This window comes from Serinus canaria, chromosome 2 (genome assembly GCF_022539315.1).
Source record: "Serinus canaria isolate serCan28SL12 chromosome 2, serCan2020, whole genome shotgun sequence".
Taxonomy (NCBI): Eukaryota; Metazoa; Chordata; class Aves; order Passeriformes; family Fringillidae; genus Serinus; species Serinus canaria.
This window is the reverse complement of record NC_066315.1, coordinates 126,901,343-126,919,478: the sequence shown is the minus strand read 5'-3', so window position 1 is coordinate 126,919,478 and position 18,136 is coordinate 126,901,343. Positions and strand designations below refer to the sequence as shown.

General features: G+C 37.0%; 1 protein-coding gene across 1 annotated transcript in view; it reads right to left on the bottom strand.

Annotated features, from left to right (window-relative positions):
- Positions 1-1,058: 1,058 nt before the first annotated feature.
- Positions 1,059-18,136, bottom strand: part of SLC26A7 (solute carrier family 26 member 7) — a 67,877-nt gene continuing 50,799 nt past the window's right edge. Inside the window, exons 12-18 of the mRNA XM_018911881.3 lie at positions 16,138-16,204; positions 12,585-12,701; positions 10,779-10,827; positions 7,950-8,050; positions 5,604-5,658; positions 5,411-5,514; positions 1,059-3,404 (exon numbers count right to left, since the gene is read on the bottom strand). Coding sequence (XP_018767426.3) covers positions 3,369-3,404; positions 5,411-5,514; positions 5,604-5,658; positions 7,950-8,050; positions 10,779-10,827; positions 12,585-12,701; positions 16,138-16,204 — 529 coding nt within the window. The 3' untranslated portion in view covers positions 1,059-3,368. The remainder of the gene's footprint in view (positions 3,405-5,410; positions 5,515-5,603; positions 5,659-7,949; positions 8,051-10,778; positions 10,828-12,584; positions 12,702-16,137; positions 16,205-18,136) is intronic.

The following is an 18,136-nucleotide window of genomic DNA, read 5'->3' as shown; positions in this document are numbered from 1 at the left end:
TTTCAAATGTTACTCTATTCTGTTTAATTCTATTCCATTCCAGTGAAGCTAATTGTGATGTTTTGGGTTGAGCTTCCATATATTTACATAATAATTCTGAGAGCCAGAGGAAGCCAGTGGACAGACTATATAAAAAAGCATTGAGAGATGGGTAGAAATTGATAGTGGGGATTGCCTCCAAAGCTTAATCCAGAAGGTTTAGGGTGTTTCCTTAAATCTTCTCCAAAGAATTAAGCAGTTGTTTGCCAGTTGACTCCGTCAGTGCCACAAACACGCCATCACTAGGGATTTGCAGAGAGCAACTCAGGGAGGACATGAAGTAACTGCTATCCCACCAGCAGACCAACCAGGACCTGGCAGTCCATGAGGTCTGATGGCAGTGGCCTCCTGGCCATTTGAATACAGGCAAGGAGCAGTCACATGTTTTAGTAAACATCAGTAGCTCAGAAGGGTGGGTGGTGGAGAAATGGAAACTGTGTCAGTGGTTTGTAGTTTGCAATTTGTTCTTCCAAGTCAATGGTAAAAAAGAAATGACATTCCCTCCCTCACTGCCCATAGCTGTGTAGAACAGTTCTGGTTTGACAGAGCTTAAACTCAGTACAGGTATTTTAGAAGAAATTGAAAGGGCAGCTACCGTCACATGCCCCTTAAACACTGTTCTGCTGAGAAACAACTATCCTAAGTGATGCCACTTGCCATACAGGGAATATAATTAACAATGCACACTCTCAGAGATGGAAAGTTATTTAGGCTAATTATGTATCGCAAAATAGATTACAGAAATATTATCCCGAAGCCCAGTGTTAAAAGGTTGGAGCTAATGGGAGATAAATGTGGAGCTAATGGGAGATAAATGTTCATCCCTAAACCAGCCATTTAACTGATCAAAAATTATTCCTATTGAAAGCAGTAAAAATTAGAAGCTATTTTGATAAGAACTACAAAATTGATTATTTAATGCAGAAGGTTTCCTAAAGGGCTAATACTACAAGGAATTTTTAAAGTATCTGTGTTGTTCCATTTACAAGATCATTCAGAATAAAAGTGAAAGTCTCCTGAAAAAGTGATGTTATCTTTGCTAAAGACCCTATTTTTAACAACTTCATTAATCAACTAATCTATAAATTTTCAGAAAAAACATTTAGCTGACAAAGAACAAATTCTGAACCTAGTAGAAAAGATACCATTTATTCATTTATTCAGTTTGCAGTTAAGTAGAAATCTCCATTCAGCTGTGACATAAAATTGATGCTTCTACGATTAAAGTACATTGTAAATAGTTTCTAAAGTGTTAATAAATTACTAAAGCTGTTTCAGGAAATTATTAATCAAATGTTATAGCCTGTTTCTGAGTCCAGTGATGTAATGAACCATTTGCAATCAACTACAGCATCTGAAATTAATGTGCTTGGGACAATATACAGAATTTATTTCTCCTGCATATAATGAGTTTCTCACAGTTACTTATCAGCCTTTTGCATAGTAATTACCAAAGCAGTCTCAAAAGAACTTGTACAGAACATTTCTAGACCTCTGTGGAAAAAAGCAGGGAATAACTACAAGAGTCACTCATAATTGAAAGGGCAAAAAACCCCATGGCTCTCTCCCATTGTCATCTACTAGTGTGGAGTGACCAAGACTTGAGGAAAAGCATGTCAATGTCTTAGCCATGCAGAGATGCAAAAGTCACTCTGTGATCCACCTCATCTCCTGCAGGCAGCAGCTTTGGGCAGAGAGAGCAAGGAGGGTCCAGACAAGCATACAGATGTAACTGCTGCTGAAAACAGAATGCTTGGAACTAGATTTTGCCTGTATGTGTCAGCTGCACAAAGCCTCCTTGTACTTCCCTCCTCTCTGTAGTGTAAGAAGGCTGTTATGGCTGTGCCATATTCATTTACCTTTAGCTTCCATAGATTTTTTAAGTTGGTGAAAAAAACCAAAAACCTTTACTTCCTTATCTTTCTCATTTGATGATTCCTTTTTGCTCAACTCACATTTTACTGCTGGTGTTCACATAAGGGAAAGACAAGAGGAGAAAAATCATACATAGAATCATAGAATGGCCTAGGTTTTAAAGGTCCTTAAAGATCATCTGGTTCCATCCCCCTGCTGTTTGCAGGGACAGCTTCCACTGGGACAAGTTGCTAAAAGCTCCATCCAACCTCACCTTGGACACTTCCAGAGTCAGGGCATCTATAACTTCTCTGGGCAACCCATTCCAGTGCCTCAGCATTGTCACAGTGAAGGTTTTTTCTTCTAATGTCTAGTCTAAACCTACTGTCTTCCAGTTTGAAGCCATTCCCCTTGTCCTATCACTACATGCTCTTGCAAATAGTCTCTCTCCATGTTTCTTTTAGGCTCCCTTCAGGTACTGGAAGGCCTTAATATGTTGCCAAATAACATGATATCTATATGATAGTATGATCTAATACAATTGCTGACAACCCATAAATACAAACCAAATACTCAACCAGTGAGTTCCACCACCCACTTTGTGTGCTCACACACAGTGTACTGCACATCACGTCAGGATTGTGGCTGAAGTGTGACACACACCTTATGTGTCACTATGGTTACCTTTCAGCTTCCTCAGCTGAAGATTTAAACACCAAACAAATCACAGTTCAAACTGGAAAAAAATGTGTTGGGAAAAATTATAAGATTACCAGTTTTTCCTCTTCAGACTGAGCTAAAGAATACCTGTGGCTTTGAAAATGTAACAAACCATAACAGCACAAGACAACAAATATAGAGGGAGGCAATCCAGTGCTCTTAGTCAACATGTATCTGCCTTTTCTACATACACTTGCCCACTGATCTGGGCAGGTGTTAAAAAGCATACAGGACTAAGTACAAAAAGTGGAAGCATGTGATATCTGTGATGTGATCCTGTTACTGTAAATGGCTGTCTTTAACAGAGTAAGTAAAGCCATTAGAAAATGTATGCATTGGTAGATGCCTTGCTGCAGATACTGTATCAATTATACTCTTTTAAGAATTCATGTCTCTATTACATACACAAAACTACAGATGCATATTACAACTAATGTTACAATACAAGATACCTAAATGAATACACCTTACTGGTAAACCCAATACCTCATGTCTTTCTAATAATTTGTATCTAAATGTATATAAAAACATTTTATAAAACACTATAAAACAATTGCATAAAAATTCTCTGAGTGATCACAGCTGAAAGATTTTCTCTCTGAAAGGTAGAACTGTCGATACTGAATGTACTAAATATATATGGTATACAAAAGATCATCTGTGAGATCCACTGGATAAAAAAGTGAAGGAGAAGCCGCGTTGTAGTTCATTTTGAATATGAGCAGATGAAACTTGCTGTGCTCAATGGGTGGACATCACACTTCACTCTGTTCACTGAACTTGCTGTAATTCTAAAATGAGAGAAACAGAAAAAAAAAAAAGTATTAAAATGTTTTCCTAGAATATAATGTAAAATTAGGATATGAAGGAGTGTTAGCTTGAAAATGCCACTATTTCAAAAAGTTATTTATGATTAAAAAAAAGGTATTTAAGATTAACTGCATAAAGTAATTGGCTAGTATCTTAGCAATTTATAAACATATAAATGAGAACAACACAACATTTTCATCGGAGCATGTAGCTAAGAATATCTTTGCATTTCTGAACAACAGCAGAGATGAAAATGGACCACAAAGGCCTCTTACCTCTACCTTTTTGACAGTGGAAGACTATTTCCTGCTATATGGGGAAGCTGAAATGTGCATCAGAACAAATCACTTTCTGTTAGTCTCCAAGTCCTTCCTCGTATTTTTTCCTATCCTATTGTGCCCATTTTGTCGTGTTAACTCTCAAGAGTCCTACTGACCTCAGCACCTTAAGGAGGAGTACATCGACTATAGTGTACTGCTGCTATTGCAGTCACCCTGCCTTTTCACTCCTGTCCACTTTATCTTCAGGTGTTCAACACAATGAATACATAAAAATCCCTGAAGCACATACTGTGAATATTCTGAAGAGGCACCAGCAGTATATGTAAACTGTTCATAATTACATTTAAAATTTGAGGTTGCAACCAAGCCTTTCAGACTAAACTGTTAAGCCACTGTGCAGAGGTTTGACTTGTCTAGCAGCTCTGATAGAAACCAGCAATCAGTTCCATAAAAAGTTTTAACTTTGAGTTTTAACTCCCCTTTTCATTATGAACATTTGTCCTGGTCTATCCATGTTCCACTTCCATAAAATGGGAATGCTGGTACATAACTATCTTACAAGAATGTTAGGAAAGTTAATAATGTCAATATAAAATGCAGACATTTTATAACACAACAATCATTCTAATTTATCTAATCAGACCCAGACAAAATATACAATAGCCAACCCCATTATTTTTGCCCTGCAGTTACCATTTCAACAAATTATTTTTTGTGGGACACTGTAATGAAAAATGTTGAAAAGTGCTGAAGAGAACATGTTTTTCTGGTCAATTCACTAGACCAACTGTGCCAACTCACCTTAATCTGGATAAATCAATGGAAAGTGGTTTTGTCCATAGGCAAGTCTGATTAAATTAGTTAAATACATAGTGAAGAACAAAAGACAAACGACCAAACCGCAGACCATGATGAGTTTAATGTCTCTTGGAGAAGGCTCTGAGCCAAGCTCTAGCCATGTTTGAGCCATAAATAAAACCATGGGAAAGCACACTGCTTTTAATGGACACTCACTTGCACTGCCATGTCAGTGGAAAAGGATCACATAGTTCAAGAGGAAAGTCCAGGTTTACAATCTTTTTAAAAAGGAATGCAGGAATCATTGAACAAGTAAATAGGTGCTCAAGCCTCCCTTCTCCCTCTTGCTCTCTCTTCTACCTCATGCAATTCCCCTCTTCCCAGCAGTGAGCCAACACAGCAGGGTACAGTGCAGGGCAGAGACAAGACTTTAACTCAGATCAAACCATCTGGGGATCCAGAACTTTCAGTCAGACCAGTGCTCTGATGTGTGAAGCAGCTCCAAGCATCCCAGGCTGAGAAATAGGAGTGTAGTTTCTGTAATGCAGAACTGGCTCTGAGGTAATTTGTCTCACTGAGAGGCTGTGTTAGGTGATTCTAGATGTCATAAATCTTTCCAGTGGAGAATGAGCCCAGATTAAAGCACTGCAACACAGCACTTCTGGATCTATCATAGTAGATCGAGATGTTGTTGCAAAAGGAGATGTGGTGATGGGAAGAGAGTGCTAGCAGCAAAAAAATGGAAAACTGCATTCCTCAGCCTGAGGACTAGTTGTAGATTACAGACAGATAAAAGATTTCTACATAAAAGGTTCAGTGGGTGAATAAGACTTCCCCAGACTTTAACAAATCGCTGTGAGCATCCAAGAAGCCCTCCAGCTTCACCTACTCCTACTTGTAAGTCTTACCCTGTGAATCTGAATGGCATCAATTGCTGAAGAAATAGATTCAAAAAATACAGGATTTTCAGAGTCAAGATTTCCACCATATTGCATTGCTTTTATCAAGGAACCTGTAATAAAACAAAACATGAGCACTGAGGAGGTAGTGGGGATATATAAACCATCATGTTAATTTTTTTTACTGGAAGCTGATACTTGCCTTTGCAGTGTGCTAGCAACACATCAATGTATCTGGTTTTACAGTCCACGTAAATCTGTGTTTGAAAACAAGAAATTTTTTTAAAAACCTGTTTAAAATACCAACAGAGAAGACAGGTCACCAAAAGCCCATATTCAAGGTAGGCAGAGCCCGGAGTGCTGCTGCAGCAGCTGTACTGCCAGCAGCCACCAGAGCGAGCCCTTCTATAATGCAAACATCACCAAGCCACATTTATTTCCTGCCACCTCTTCACAGTGCTCTACAGCTCTGCTGAGAATTAAAACTGAATTTGATTAAAAAGTTTACAATTTCTGACTGTATTTTTTAGGGGCATTATTTCTATTTCTCTTTTTTCAGCGTGTTTTCCCATGTTCTTACCATATGCTTACTACCAGTCCACACAGACAGGACTCAGACCTAGGAAACTTTGAGACTTGTATCAAAAAAGCACCATAACTATCATGCTGCATTCAGCAGTAAATTGTTCTTTGTTCTTTCTTTGAAAATGTTCAACTCCCCAGAGACAAAATATTAATAAGATAGAAAACAAAACCAAACCAAACCAAACCAAACCAAAAAAAAAAAAAAAAAAAAAGGAAAGAAGCAAAAAAAAAAAAAATAAAAGAAAATAACTCTAAAAGCAGAGTAGGGCATTTTCTGCCAAGTGGGGAATATCCAAAACAATTTCTGCTTCAAAAAATGTTTAAATAATCCATGTGAAGTAGAAAAATTCTGAGAGAAGATTCAGTGAGAACCCCATCAGAATATTCTGTTTTTAAAATAAAGCAAAAATTTCACTCAGTTCAAAAATCCTCCATCTCTGACTTCAGTGATGATCTTTTGGGAAGGAGTGTAACAAGTGTATGGTCCTCTTGGTAGGAGGAGATGTAAGTTGGTTTTGGACCAACTGTTTATTCAGAGGCTGCACTACCAACCTGTGCACTTTACAGCCCATGCCAGACTTACGTCTCACAAATTTGTCAAACACTTCTTTGACATAATTTGTAATTTGGAGGTCTCTAAAACCTTTTGATAATCAGTTTCATAAGTTTTTCAACTAATACAATATTGAATGCCTTCTCTTTCAAAAGGATAGCTAATAGTCACTCCCACTATTATTTTTCCAGTTTTCTTTTTCATTATATCTTTGCCTAAATGTGTAGTTTTAATTTAAAATATTTTAAGGCAGCACTTACTTCACTGTGAAAACACTGCAGTAAATTGAGAAAATTGTTTGGGCAACAAGAGGTCTGGGCCAAGACCCAAGTTCAAATCTAGTCCTTTATCTTACTCAGAAAAATTATGCAAATCAAGTCTTCCATACCCACTTAACTCTGTACTCACTACAAAACTTTTAAAGTCCAGATCTGATGGAAGTGTAAGAAACAGCTTTTGAACATCATTTTTTATCCACGATATAGAACTGCTTGTTATGTGGAACCATAGACTCATAGAATTGTTTAGGTTGGAAAGGACCTTTAAGATCATTGAGTCCAAGCACTAACTTGGCATTGCCAAGTCCATCCGTGTCTTCCCATCCACTCTGCCCCAGCCTGTAGCACCACCCAGGGTAACACCTGGGGTTGTTGTGACCTGAATGCAGGACCCAGCACTTTGCCTTGCTGAATCTCACACAGCTGTCTTTGGCCCACTGATCCAGCCTGCCCAGACCCCTCTGCAGAGCCTTCCTGCCCTCCAGCAGATCAACACTCCCACCCAGCTTGGTCTCTTCTGCAAATTGACTGAGGGTGCACTCAATCCCCTTGTCCAAGTCATCATCAAAGATATTAAACAGGACTGGCCCCAAGGGAAGAGCAATTGTGGCCAGCCACCATCTGGACTCAATTCCATTCACCACAGTAACCAGTGACTGCTGGGTTTTTTCTTCTGGGAGCATCTTGGAACTCCTGCACTGCCTGAACCCAGTCTGCGACATATGTTGCCCGCAGGAAAAAGGATGGAGATCATGTTTCGACCTCTGGCTTAGTAAACAGTAGAATATACAGATAAAATCACAGAATTAAAGCTGAAATTTTAAAGCAGTAAATTTACTTGTGTCTACAACTGACATGGCAGGGTCAACTTTAAAAAAAAAAAAAAAAAAAGTTCCAAAGCCCCTCTTCATTACACATAGATATGAAGATTTGCTCTGTTACCCAAAATATTTAGAAATATTTTAATGTAATTTTATATATAAACATGGTACAATTTAATACCAAATCTGTGTTCATCTTTTCTATGAATGAAAGATTTATCCAGTAACATAGGTGGAGTGACTAGTAGCTGCCCCAATAACTCATATGTATAATTATAACATATACAGAATGTTTTTAGTGTCATGAATACCTGAAGAAGCACGGAGACTCCAGTGTAGTCAAAAAAATTCAGTCCACTGCAGTCTAATATCAAAACATGTCGCTCACTGTGACATGGCTGCGCCAACTCACCTACACATTTGGTAAATGAAAACCTTTCATTAAAAGGAGAATACTCAAGAAATGGGTATAAAAATGACTATAGCTCAACAAAATAAGCTCAAACTATCACAATAAAGTTTTTATTGTTATGTGCTGGGTATCAGGCAAGCAAGTGCCTTGTTTTAGAAGAACAAATGAAGAACTTTTAGGGCAATGGAAAGAAGTGATGACAGACAGAATATATTAATGGAGATGTTTTAGGCAGCAACAGTGTCTCAAGAATTAAGCAATTTTTTCTTCAAATTTGAATTTCTTATTGAGTCTTCTGCTCTTTTTTGGAAGATTTTTCATGGTCTAAACAGAAAATATATCTATTTTTCTTTTAAGTTCTGATATAATACTGTTTTCCATAGTCCCAAAACACCTGCCTATGGTTTTACTTAACATTCACCCATAAGGAAGAAATGTATGTAAAGTGGAATATTTAATTTTACTAAGGTTTTACTGTGCTGGTTTTGCTTGGGTTTTGGTTTTTGTTTTTGTTTTGTTTTGTTTTGTTTTGTTTTTGTTTTTTTGTTTTGTTTTGTTTTGTTTTGTTTTTGTTTTGTTTTGTTTTTAATACACAGTTACATAATGATGCTGGAGAAGAAAATTGTGTTGGTAAGATTTGCAAAATTCTTATACTCATTCTTCAACCTCAGGCCATCTTGTGCTAAATCAAAACACACTCTGTTCTAAATGCATCCTGAACTAGCACATAGATAAATGATTCCTGGCGTTCATAAAGGGAAAGCTAGGAAATAATGCACATCTCATTTATATTGTTCTGTGAACAAATGTTTGTTATCATAATGCACACAACTGAAAAAAAAAAGAAAACTATGAAAGAAAGGAATTCTGATTGTAAAGATGAGTTAAGATAAATGGCTTTGGCAGAGCAGAGGCAAAGATTTTTAACTGTTGAGGGGACTTGGAATTTCCTCATGATGTAAATTTATAACGGTGGTAATTCTTTTCCAACCGTAGCCCAAAAGCAAAGATTTTCGGACTTGCATTTCCAGATATTTACTGTCTCTGTTCTGTCCAACATACATGAATACAAGCAAAAATATAGGGTTTTAGAGGGAACCTCCTGAAAATTACTGTGATAGAAACGCAGGAAGGGTTCATGTGATCTTCCCGGCTCAGTGTAATAATTCCCTGCTGCATCCTGAATTGCAGGAGAGGCTGCCTGGCCTCTAAATGGGGGGATAGGTAAAGACCTGCGCCCTCTTTGGATCAGTGGTCTGAGCCAGAGCAGCTGTTTCGTTTGGTGCTGATACAGACAGTATTCCCCAAAGGGAGAAAGGAAAGATTCTGATGAAGACATACTTTTTTTTTTCCATGTTTTCCTGGACAACTGCCATAAGGCTTAAGGATTGTGTCCTCATGCTCCCATCCTTGAAAATTAAAGCTCAGCATTTTGCTTTTATTTTTAAAGGGATTTTTCTTTTTTCTCTGTTTGTTGTTGAAAAGACCCCATGAAGAATCACCATAGACTGGTTGATGTAAGTAGTGACAGCATTTAAGTCCTCAAGGCATGTCTTAGACATTCAGAAAAGAGGGCTTGTGCTTTCTGTCACTTTTGTAGTATGAGAAACCAGTTCATCTTCAAGATGACTGAAATATGTACTGATATGGTCTTCTCAAACATTGTATTTTACAATATAGTCAATAAAATACAATATAATCTTCAATAACCATTTTCATAGGTTGCTATACTACAACAAAGCATTCTGTCACTCCCAAGTTAACTAAACACTGTAGTACTATAAAAATGTTCTGAGTCTGGTTAACAAATGCAAACATTCAGACAACAGCCTCCAAATCAGATTTTCTACTGTGGCTTAAATGCTTATAAGTGTTTTAAATAAACACTGTTTTAATTCTATCCACAATGAAGTCATCTGTATAAAGTATCCACTGCAAAAGGTTGCTGCAGCTCTCCCATGGGAATGTATGTGCTCTGGTTTGATTTAAGTCCTACAAAATGAGGAAAGAGTGGAGTTTCCAGCTTAATCCTTAATTGAAAGAAAACCTCAAGGGGTTTTTATTATATATTGTATTGATATACTGTATAATATTGGTGGTTATTGTGTCACTAACAATTCAGTTGACATTTTCTGAGATTTACTCCTATGTGGCTTTAAAGATCCCAAAGATTTAACATGGTTCTAATCTTACTTTTACTTTTTCATACTAACATTCAAATCTGCATGCAAAAAACCCCAAGACCAGGGCCTAGCAAAACAGTCTCTTCAGCCTAGTCTGAAGATCAGTCCAGGCAGCAATACAGGAAGTGTTTCCCTCACTGTGTACCTGTCTCTTTACAGGCACACTCATCCCTGTGCAGTAAGCAGGGACACAGAATCAGAGGATGGTTTGGGTTGGAAGGGACCTTTAAACATCTAGTTCCAACCCCCATGTGATGGGCAATGAGACTTCCTCTAGAACCTTCCACTCCTCTAAAAAAGGCGTTTTCAAGGGGTTCCCTGCCTTTGAAATCTTAAAAAGTATGTAAAAACCAGAATGAATTACAGGACTTATTAGGCCAAGGTTAGTATAATTTAAGACTGTTTAGCATTCATGTTTGGTCTAACTGAAAATATTTATTGCCACAAAACTTATGTGCACCTAGAAATAAATAGAAAAATGTGGAACTATTTTGCACACTTACATCCATCTTGGTTTTAACACCATTTGTAGATAATAAACTCACCATGGCAACTTCCATTGGAAAATGAACAGAGCAATGTGTTCTGCTCACACTGAAACAAAAGCAGCAAATTATTAACATACCAAGAAAAACCAATCCATTGCACAGTAAAGAGAGAAAATCAATGCAATTCATAAGAATTCTGTTTCTCAGTACTAAAGTGAACTCATTCTCTCCAAATTCATGTCCAATGCAATAGCCTATTGGATGTATAATATTTTCTGGTATAACTTTAGAAGAATACTGAGATACATGCTCAAACTGATATTTGCATTTCTTTTTAGCTGGCTCAACCTCTGCCAAGTTAGGATTCACTAGAAAGCATATTTTGGACACAATGCTTTTGGGCAGGTATTGGTTAAGAAGTGGCCAAAAGATGGGAAAAATGTTCTTGACAAGAAAAATTCTTGGCAGTGATATTATAAGATTATCTTTTGATTAATTTTCTACTTGCTGCACTCTCATCCCCTATGCTAATATTTTAGTAAGAATGGTTTTGATGTGTAAATTTATTAAAGAATTAAATTTATCTGGATAATTTTATAATGGTTATTTCAATATGTAAGTTCTCAGTAGAAACATGAGTTAAAACCAGAACCAGAGCACAGAAACAAAAGTGAAACTGCATTTTTTTCACACCCATTATGTGCTACAGAAAGACATTTACTCAACAACAAAAAAATTAAAAAAAAAAAGCACAGTGTTTCAGGAGCTATACTGCTGAGTACCTTACAGAAAAGACAAAGGATAAAATCTCCTTTATAAGTAACATACAAATTAATTTATTAAATTGACTCAAATAATTTCCATGGAAATCCTAAGTAATTTCTCTCTGCTTGGAGGCTTTTTATCATACTAATCCAAATCAGTCAGCGTAGCAAAACCAAGAGAAAAAAGCATCACATTTTCTGAGCTGAATTTCCACCCATTAAGCACACATGGGTAGCACAACTCTTTGTCAAGGGACAGCAGAGGTGGTAGACACACGTTGCTGTCTTAACAACCCATCTAAGACACAGCTGAGATTTTCTCAGCCCAATTTGCCAAACTGGATGAAATTGTCTGCAGTAAGCATTGTATCATTTTGAAATGTCTTCATGGCACTGATAGAAAAATTTTAATTTATTTTTTCCCTTTTAGGAAGTGTTGCAGGATGTTGCAGTAGTTATGTGCAGATGAGCTTGGAAAAGGCTATACTTACAGGGATGTTCTCCAAAAATGTGATATACCTAATTTGTATACTGTTTCTTTTTCTAATACAATCAGTGCAAAAGAGGAAAAAGAAACCATTGAGAAAAAAAGTAGTAACTTTCTTCCTAATTCTCCCAAAATTATTTATAGTTAGAAATGTGTCCATCTCTCTGTTAGAAGTGTCCATCTCTCTGGGACTTATCTCCAGGAAAAAAAATAATTACATTTTATTCAAGCATATTTGTAGCTACTCATTGTCTTTCTAAAATCCCAGCCTTATATCAGCTGAGATTATGTAAATTATTCTAGAAAATTTTGAGTTTTGGATAAGTGCTTTAATGTCTCTTACAGGATCACATGCAGAAATAGAAGGGATACTATTTTCAAGTAATAATACGAAAATAGTCCATATTGAATCTGATTAAGATTAGGATTAGCTTTATTCTAAATGAATAATTTCTAATGTTGCTTTTTTATACTTTCTTTTATGCTCTTTTATGTTTCAGTATCTGATTGCATTCTCTAAGAAGTGCAAGGAAAGCAAACACAATCTTCAAGCCAGTCCTGGTGATTACTGAAGTGGAAAGCACATCTCACCTTGTTTACAATATCACATACCTGGCTGCTCATGCCATCCTTCTGGATTATCTTTAACAGGTCAGCGTGAAATTTTCTGGCATTCAAAAAGACTAATGGGCTGTTGACTGAAACTATTTTTACCTGTTTTAGTGATTCCTGGGGAATGAAATAAACATAATGCTGAAAAGTTCATCTTCAATTTGGAGAAAAACCCCAGACTCATTGACAAGGTAACATTTGCAGACAGGGAGTTTATTTTATTAGACAAATGCATCTTGAGAAAAGTACACAAGGATTTAGGGCAAACACTGCTGGTGGTTTGGGGAAAGCTGGCAATATTCATCTAAGTCATCTGAAGATGACCTTAATACAGAGACTGTTCTCCATGAAAATACTTAATGGATCCAGATCAACCTTGAGTGGCACATTTAAAGCTTTACCATCACATTTCTACAACCAACGCAATAACCTACACGAGAGCTCTCCGTTGCCCTGGAGCCTGTCTCTGCACTTCACTAAATAAGCTACAACCAGCTTACCAGCACATTCAGTCAGACTGTGTAGCTCAAAACACAAATGTTACACAGCAGAACAATTTTGGAAGGACACCAGGTAATGTTCTGAAACCCCCAGGTACAAGTGGGAGACATTTTGCACAAAACAAGTGCTATTTCTCTCACTCCCAAGGTGTACATATAAAACATCTTCAAAAGCCAGTAATAAAATTAATATTTATATTTAAATACATTAGACACCAGTAAGACATGCTTAAAGACTTGTTTTGTGTGGAAGATTGGGACTTCAGTAGAAGTTGCTTCTACTGAAGTCCCAATCTTCCACAGGTTGTGTGACAATGGAAGCAAAAATCAAGAATTTGCAAGAGAATATAGGTCAAAAAATACTCTTTCTTCCTAACAAAAGTCATGTAACAAGTCACAGTCAAAGGTCACAGTCAAATACAAGTGGAGCTGACAGGGACCATTTTTTAGGTAGTTAAAAATTGTTTGGGATTGCATTGAAGGTATGCAGTTTTCCCAACAGACTTTCAAGCATAACAGAAATGGAACCACAAACCACATAAACTATCTCCTTATTGTAGACTGCTATTCAGACTTCTGGGAATGAGATGATCTCTCAGACACCACCACAGTGACCATGGAATAAAGGAAACATTTTAAACATCCCAAACTGAGGCTAAGAGCCCCAGATTATGTGTAGGGACTTTGCACAATTTTTCTATGGATGTGATTGCAGTAAATACCACAAATGAGCTTTGCCACAGTCAGACATGTGGCAAAACTCAACTGGCAGTTAAAATGTATCAGTTTGTATGGAATAGAGCTCTAAAACAAGGGCAAAACAAAGCATGGTATAAGCTTGAATGAAGAAATGCTCTGACATCCCACAAATTCCCACAAAAATGATGCTATACACAGCTTGGTGTAGAGACAAGTGGACTCTTCAGTGCCATGGCAGAGTAGAAGATAAGAGATAAAAAAAAAGAAAGACTGATGTGCAAAGATCAAATCCTGTGATGATCAAGCTTCCATAAGTACAAGGTCCAAAACTTGAAAGGCTCAAATCATAAGGTCAGATCAAGCAGATGGCAGACTTGGGTATAATTTTTGTCCAGAATGGACAAGGTCAACTGTGCCTAAATTTGACCAGCCAGTTATTCCTGGCTCTGGTTTGACTCTTTGTTAACAAGAACAGTTCAGAGAAAAATGAAACTTCCTCTTTGTTGTGTCCTGTCTAAGAAAGCAGGAAATTTATCTCACGTGTCTGTTCCTGCCACCCTCGGAAGGCCCGGGGCGATTGCCCTGCGCACTCTGCACAGCACTGGCTCTGCTCGGGTGCGAGTTCAGTGCCAGTGAACGCCTGGGATGAAATGTGTTTCACATAAGCTTCTAAATACCCTTTGATTTTTTCCACATTAATGTGTCTTTTCTCATATTGATGAAATAACCCCTATAAATCCACAGACCTTAATGGCAGGGTAGATCATTAAGCTTGCATATTTTCTTGTTTAAAAGTCCTGTTGTTTGTGTCTAATCTGTTACTTACCAGGGAAACTTGGATCAGTCTAACATTCATGCATTAAAAATTACCCTAAATGCCTGTTGCAACCCAGTGACTCTAAATTCAATTAAAGGCATATTTCCCTTCTTTGTTTTGTGTAATAGCTCTTGAGCAATTTGCTTCTCTAACATAATGTTATTTTCCCCACTGTCTGCAGACACTAGTTTGTTATTAGGTTCCTGGCGTTAATCTTACTGAATTAAGAGGGGAAAAAAGCAGGGGACTAGTAAGCTTAAAAAAAAAATGTATAGGCATTTGTACAAAGTGCTTCATGAAGTGATATGAAAAAGAGCAAGCAAATCAAATTTTGGTTACCCATCTCTGACAAAGTTACTATAATATTTTTAATAAAAATGAAAAGTTATATAATAATTGACAGCTCTTCCAGCCCCAACAACAGTGTTTTTCATTCACATTTCAGAGTCCTTCCCATTCTTATGCACCTTTCACATTCCAATGTTTCTCAGCATGCCAAAACAGTAAATGCCCTTGAGCCCTTGGAAGTTCAGATTTTTAGCCCAGGATAGCTCTGGTGGAAGACATTTGCCAGAAATAATAAATTCTTTAATCTGCTTAATGGTGGAGCACTAACTGCTGAGCATGTAGTTTACTGATACATAAGACCCTTCATCAGCACTAAGAAGGGAAAAAGGACGTAGGAAAAACTGCCACAGTGGAGAAGGCAGGGTGTCCTGGGGATGGGGCTCTGTGCTGAGAGGACACATGGTTCTACTTCTCTCTTGGCTGCTGACCTACCATTTCATCTTGGAGGAGGGAGTTCACCTCTCTGGGTCACTACCCTTCTCTTCTTACCACAGACCTGAGCAAAAAGCAACTTTGATGATAATTGCAATGAAAATAACCAAAAGAATCTGACTGGTTGGTTTAAGTTTGTAAGAAGCCAGATTTAAAAGGCACAGCCTTTGGGAGAGATTCTTCCATCCATTTTTCATGTGCACAGGGTGATGAAATTTGTGAAGCAGTCTGTAACAATTTTGTGGTGCTACCCCCCTTTGCCCAGCCTCGTGGTGTCCTCTGGGATAATTTGGTCACGAGGGGTTGGTGAGAGAAATGGTTTCAGAAAAGAGATTGGGGATGATAAAAATGCCAAAGGACTTTTAGGAAAAGTGATAATAATACAGAGACTGCTACTGTCTGCTCAGATTGCCCTTGCCATTCCTTGCAAGATATTTCCTTAAATTTAGGAATTAGGAAACATTGAGAAAGAGCAATTCATAACTAAAAATGACAAATAAACTAAGATAGATAAATCTAAGAGGACTTGCCTAACTTCGCTTTGCAGACCAGCAGCAGAACCATGAAAACAATCCAGTTTCTGATGGCCAACTATAATATTATTATATTATCCTGACTTTAGATTTCAAGTGGTCATATCATAAAAGCATTCCCTTGACTCCCCGATTATGATTTGGTAACTAATTAGAGAAAACAAACAAAACTGATTTAGTGAAACACACACACAAACAGAAAGTTAAAAAATAAATTAACTTACACAATTATCTTCTGCTTTGTATTTGTATTCCACCTCTTTCATATCTTTCAAATTCAGTGCCTTTGCTCTGTAATCAATACATAGAGAAAAATCTGTATATTTAATCATTAGTAATCTTGAGCAGAAACAAAAAGACACACACCCCAAGCTACAGCATAGCAGTTTAAAGGTTCAACAATGCAATCTGTATTTTTGTGATTACTGGTGATTGCTTGTCTTTTCTGATAATCATCCTCTTAAAGATCAAAAAGCTCATTTTAGAATTGTGAGATCACTTTGAAAATATGAGTAATTAAATTCTCTTGTGAAGAATATATTAATTTTAATTTTCATTTGCTGGGCAGAGCTACTTTCAAGTCAAGGTAGCTCATATATAATCTATATCTTCAAAAGTAGTTTAATTAATATTTTTTACCTGCAAAATCATATTGTAAGGAAAGGGAAAATAAATATGTAGAATAGCTGTGGGTCATGAAAAACAAAGATATTTTATTTGTCATTGAAATTGACACATCTTTACATGATGAAGCAGAACATTGCACTCTAGCTATCAAAATGGGGGTCTTACTGGAAAGCACCAGTATTCCTATGCTCTCTACAGACAGAAAAGAGAAAATTGCCTTGGAAAGGGAGCTCAGTGTTAGGATTTTCTGATTCAACATGTCATTTACAGGAACACATTGAACTGCAGAAGACTATGGAACTATCTATCCTCTGAGACAGATGCACCAATATGCAAGGAGTATTTGCAGGTATTGGGGCCAGATAAATGAGCCTTGAACACATCAGCTGTTCTCTCATCTTTGCAGAAATGAAGCTGTAGCTGCTGCTGCTTTTAATACACTCTGATACATAACATGTATCACATCCAGTACTCTGACATCTGAACAGAAACTTTACAATAAATAATCTATGGTATTTTCCTTGCTTCACTTCTGCTAACACTTCTGCTCATGACTGCATGGCTGACTACACGTTATCTTGTTAACCCCATCTGTGCCATGCCAGTTTTAAGGCTGCTACCTTGTTCAATGCCTTTACATGGTGTGGACAGTCATGTGCAGCTTTACTGAGCACAGAGATCACTGGGAAGTGTCTTATTTACATTAATAAGGGCAGGTTCAGACTGAGATCTCCACTAGATCAGTCTCTTTTGTGTTAGGTATCCACCCCCTTCTGCTCTTGGAGAACCTCTAACATCCAGGCTCAGGACAAAAACAACATGAAAACTTGCCTTTCGCTTTACTACAGAATTTACCAAAATTTTAGTTTGCTGAGTAGCAAACTAAAAGTACACCAAAAAAAGTATCACAAGAGTACTGGCTAATTCAAGCAGAAGCAATCTCCCATCATTTTTAACTGCCTTGAAATTTTGAACTATTTTCATGCTGGTTCTTTAACTTATTCCATGAGAATAGAGCTGTGCACAAATGTCTAACACCATTAACTTTAACAAGCATTTAATCGAGCTGTCTATATTGTGCTTAATTTCAGTGGGATTTAATATTCATGCAAACAACTGCATGCAAGCAGCAAGTAATTTCCACAACTGGTGAGCTGTGAATTAATTCTGTAGCACAAATCAATCATGAACCTCAGCTATATTTCCCTTTAGTCATGATCCAAAGTAGCAGCTGTAATATATTTAATTAAAAAAAAACAAACCATAAAACAGAAAAACTTCTGACGGCTCTATTTTATTTGTCCTGACTTTTTTAAGTCATGCACAAAACTTTTACATTTTGTTAGACATTAGAATAGTTGTAGAGTTATGTTTCATTAATCTATATTAGCAGTGCAATTGTCAAGTACCAATTCCTGTGCAACATAGTACCTAGGAGTTTATAAAGGCTCTTAGTTACAAAATCTTGCCAGACATAATTTTTCCTTAAGGAACAAATAAATATCTAATGGAAAAAAATATTATTAATCTTCCAGCTGATTTTATGCTACCTTCACAGAATGAATCTTACAGATGTAGAATAATAAGAGAAATCAC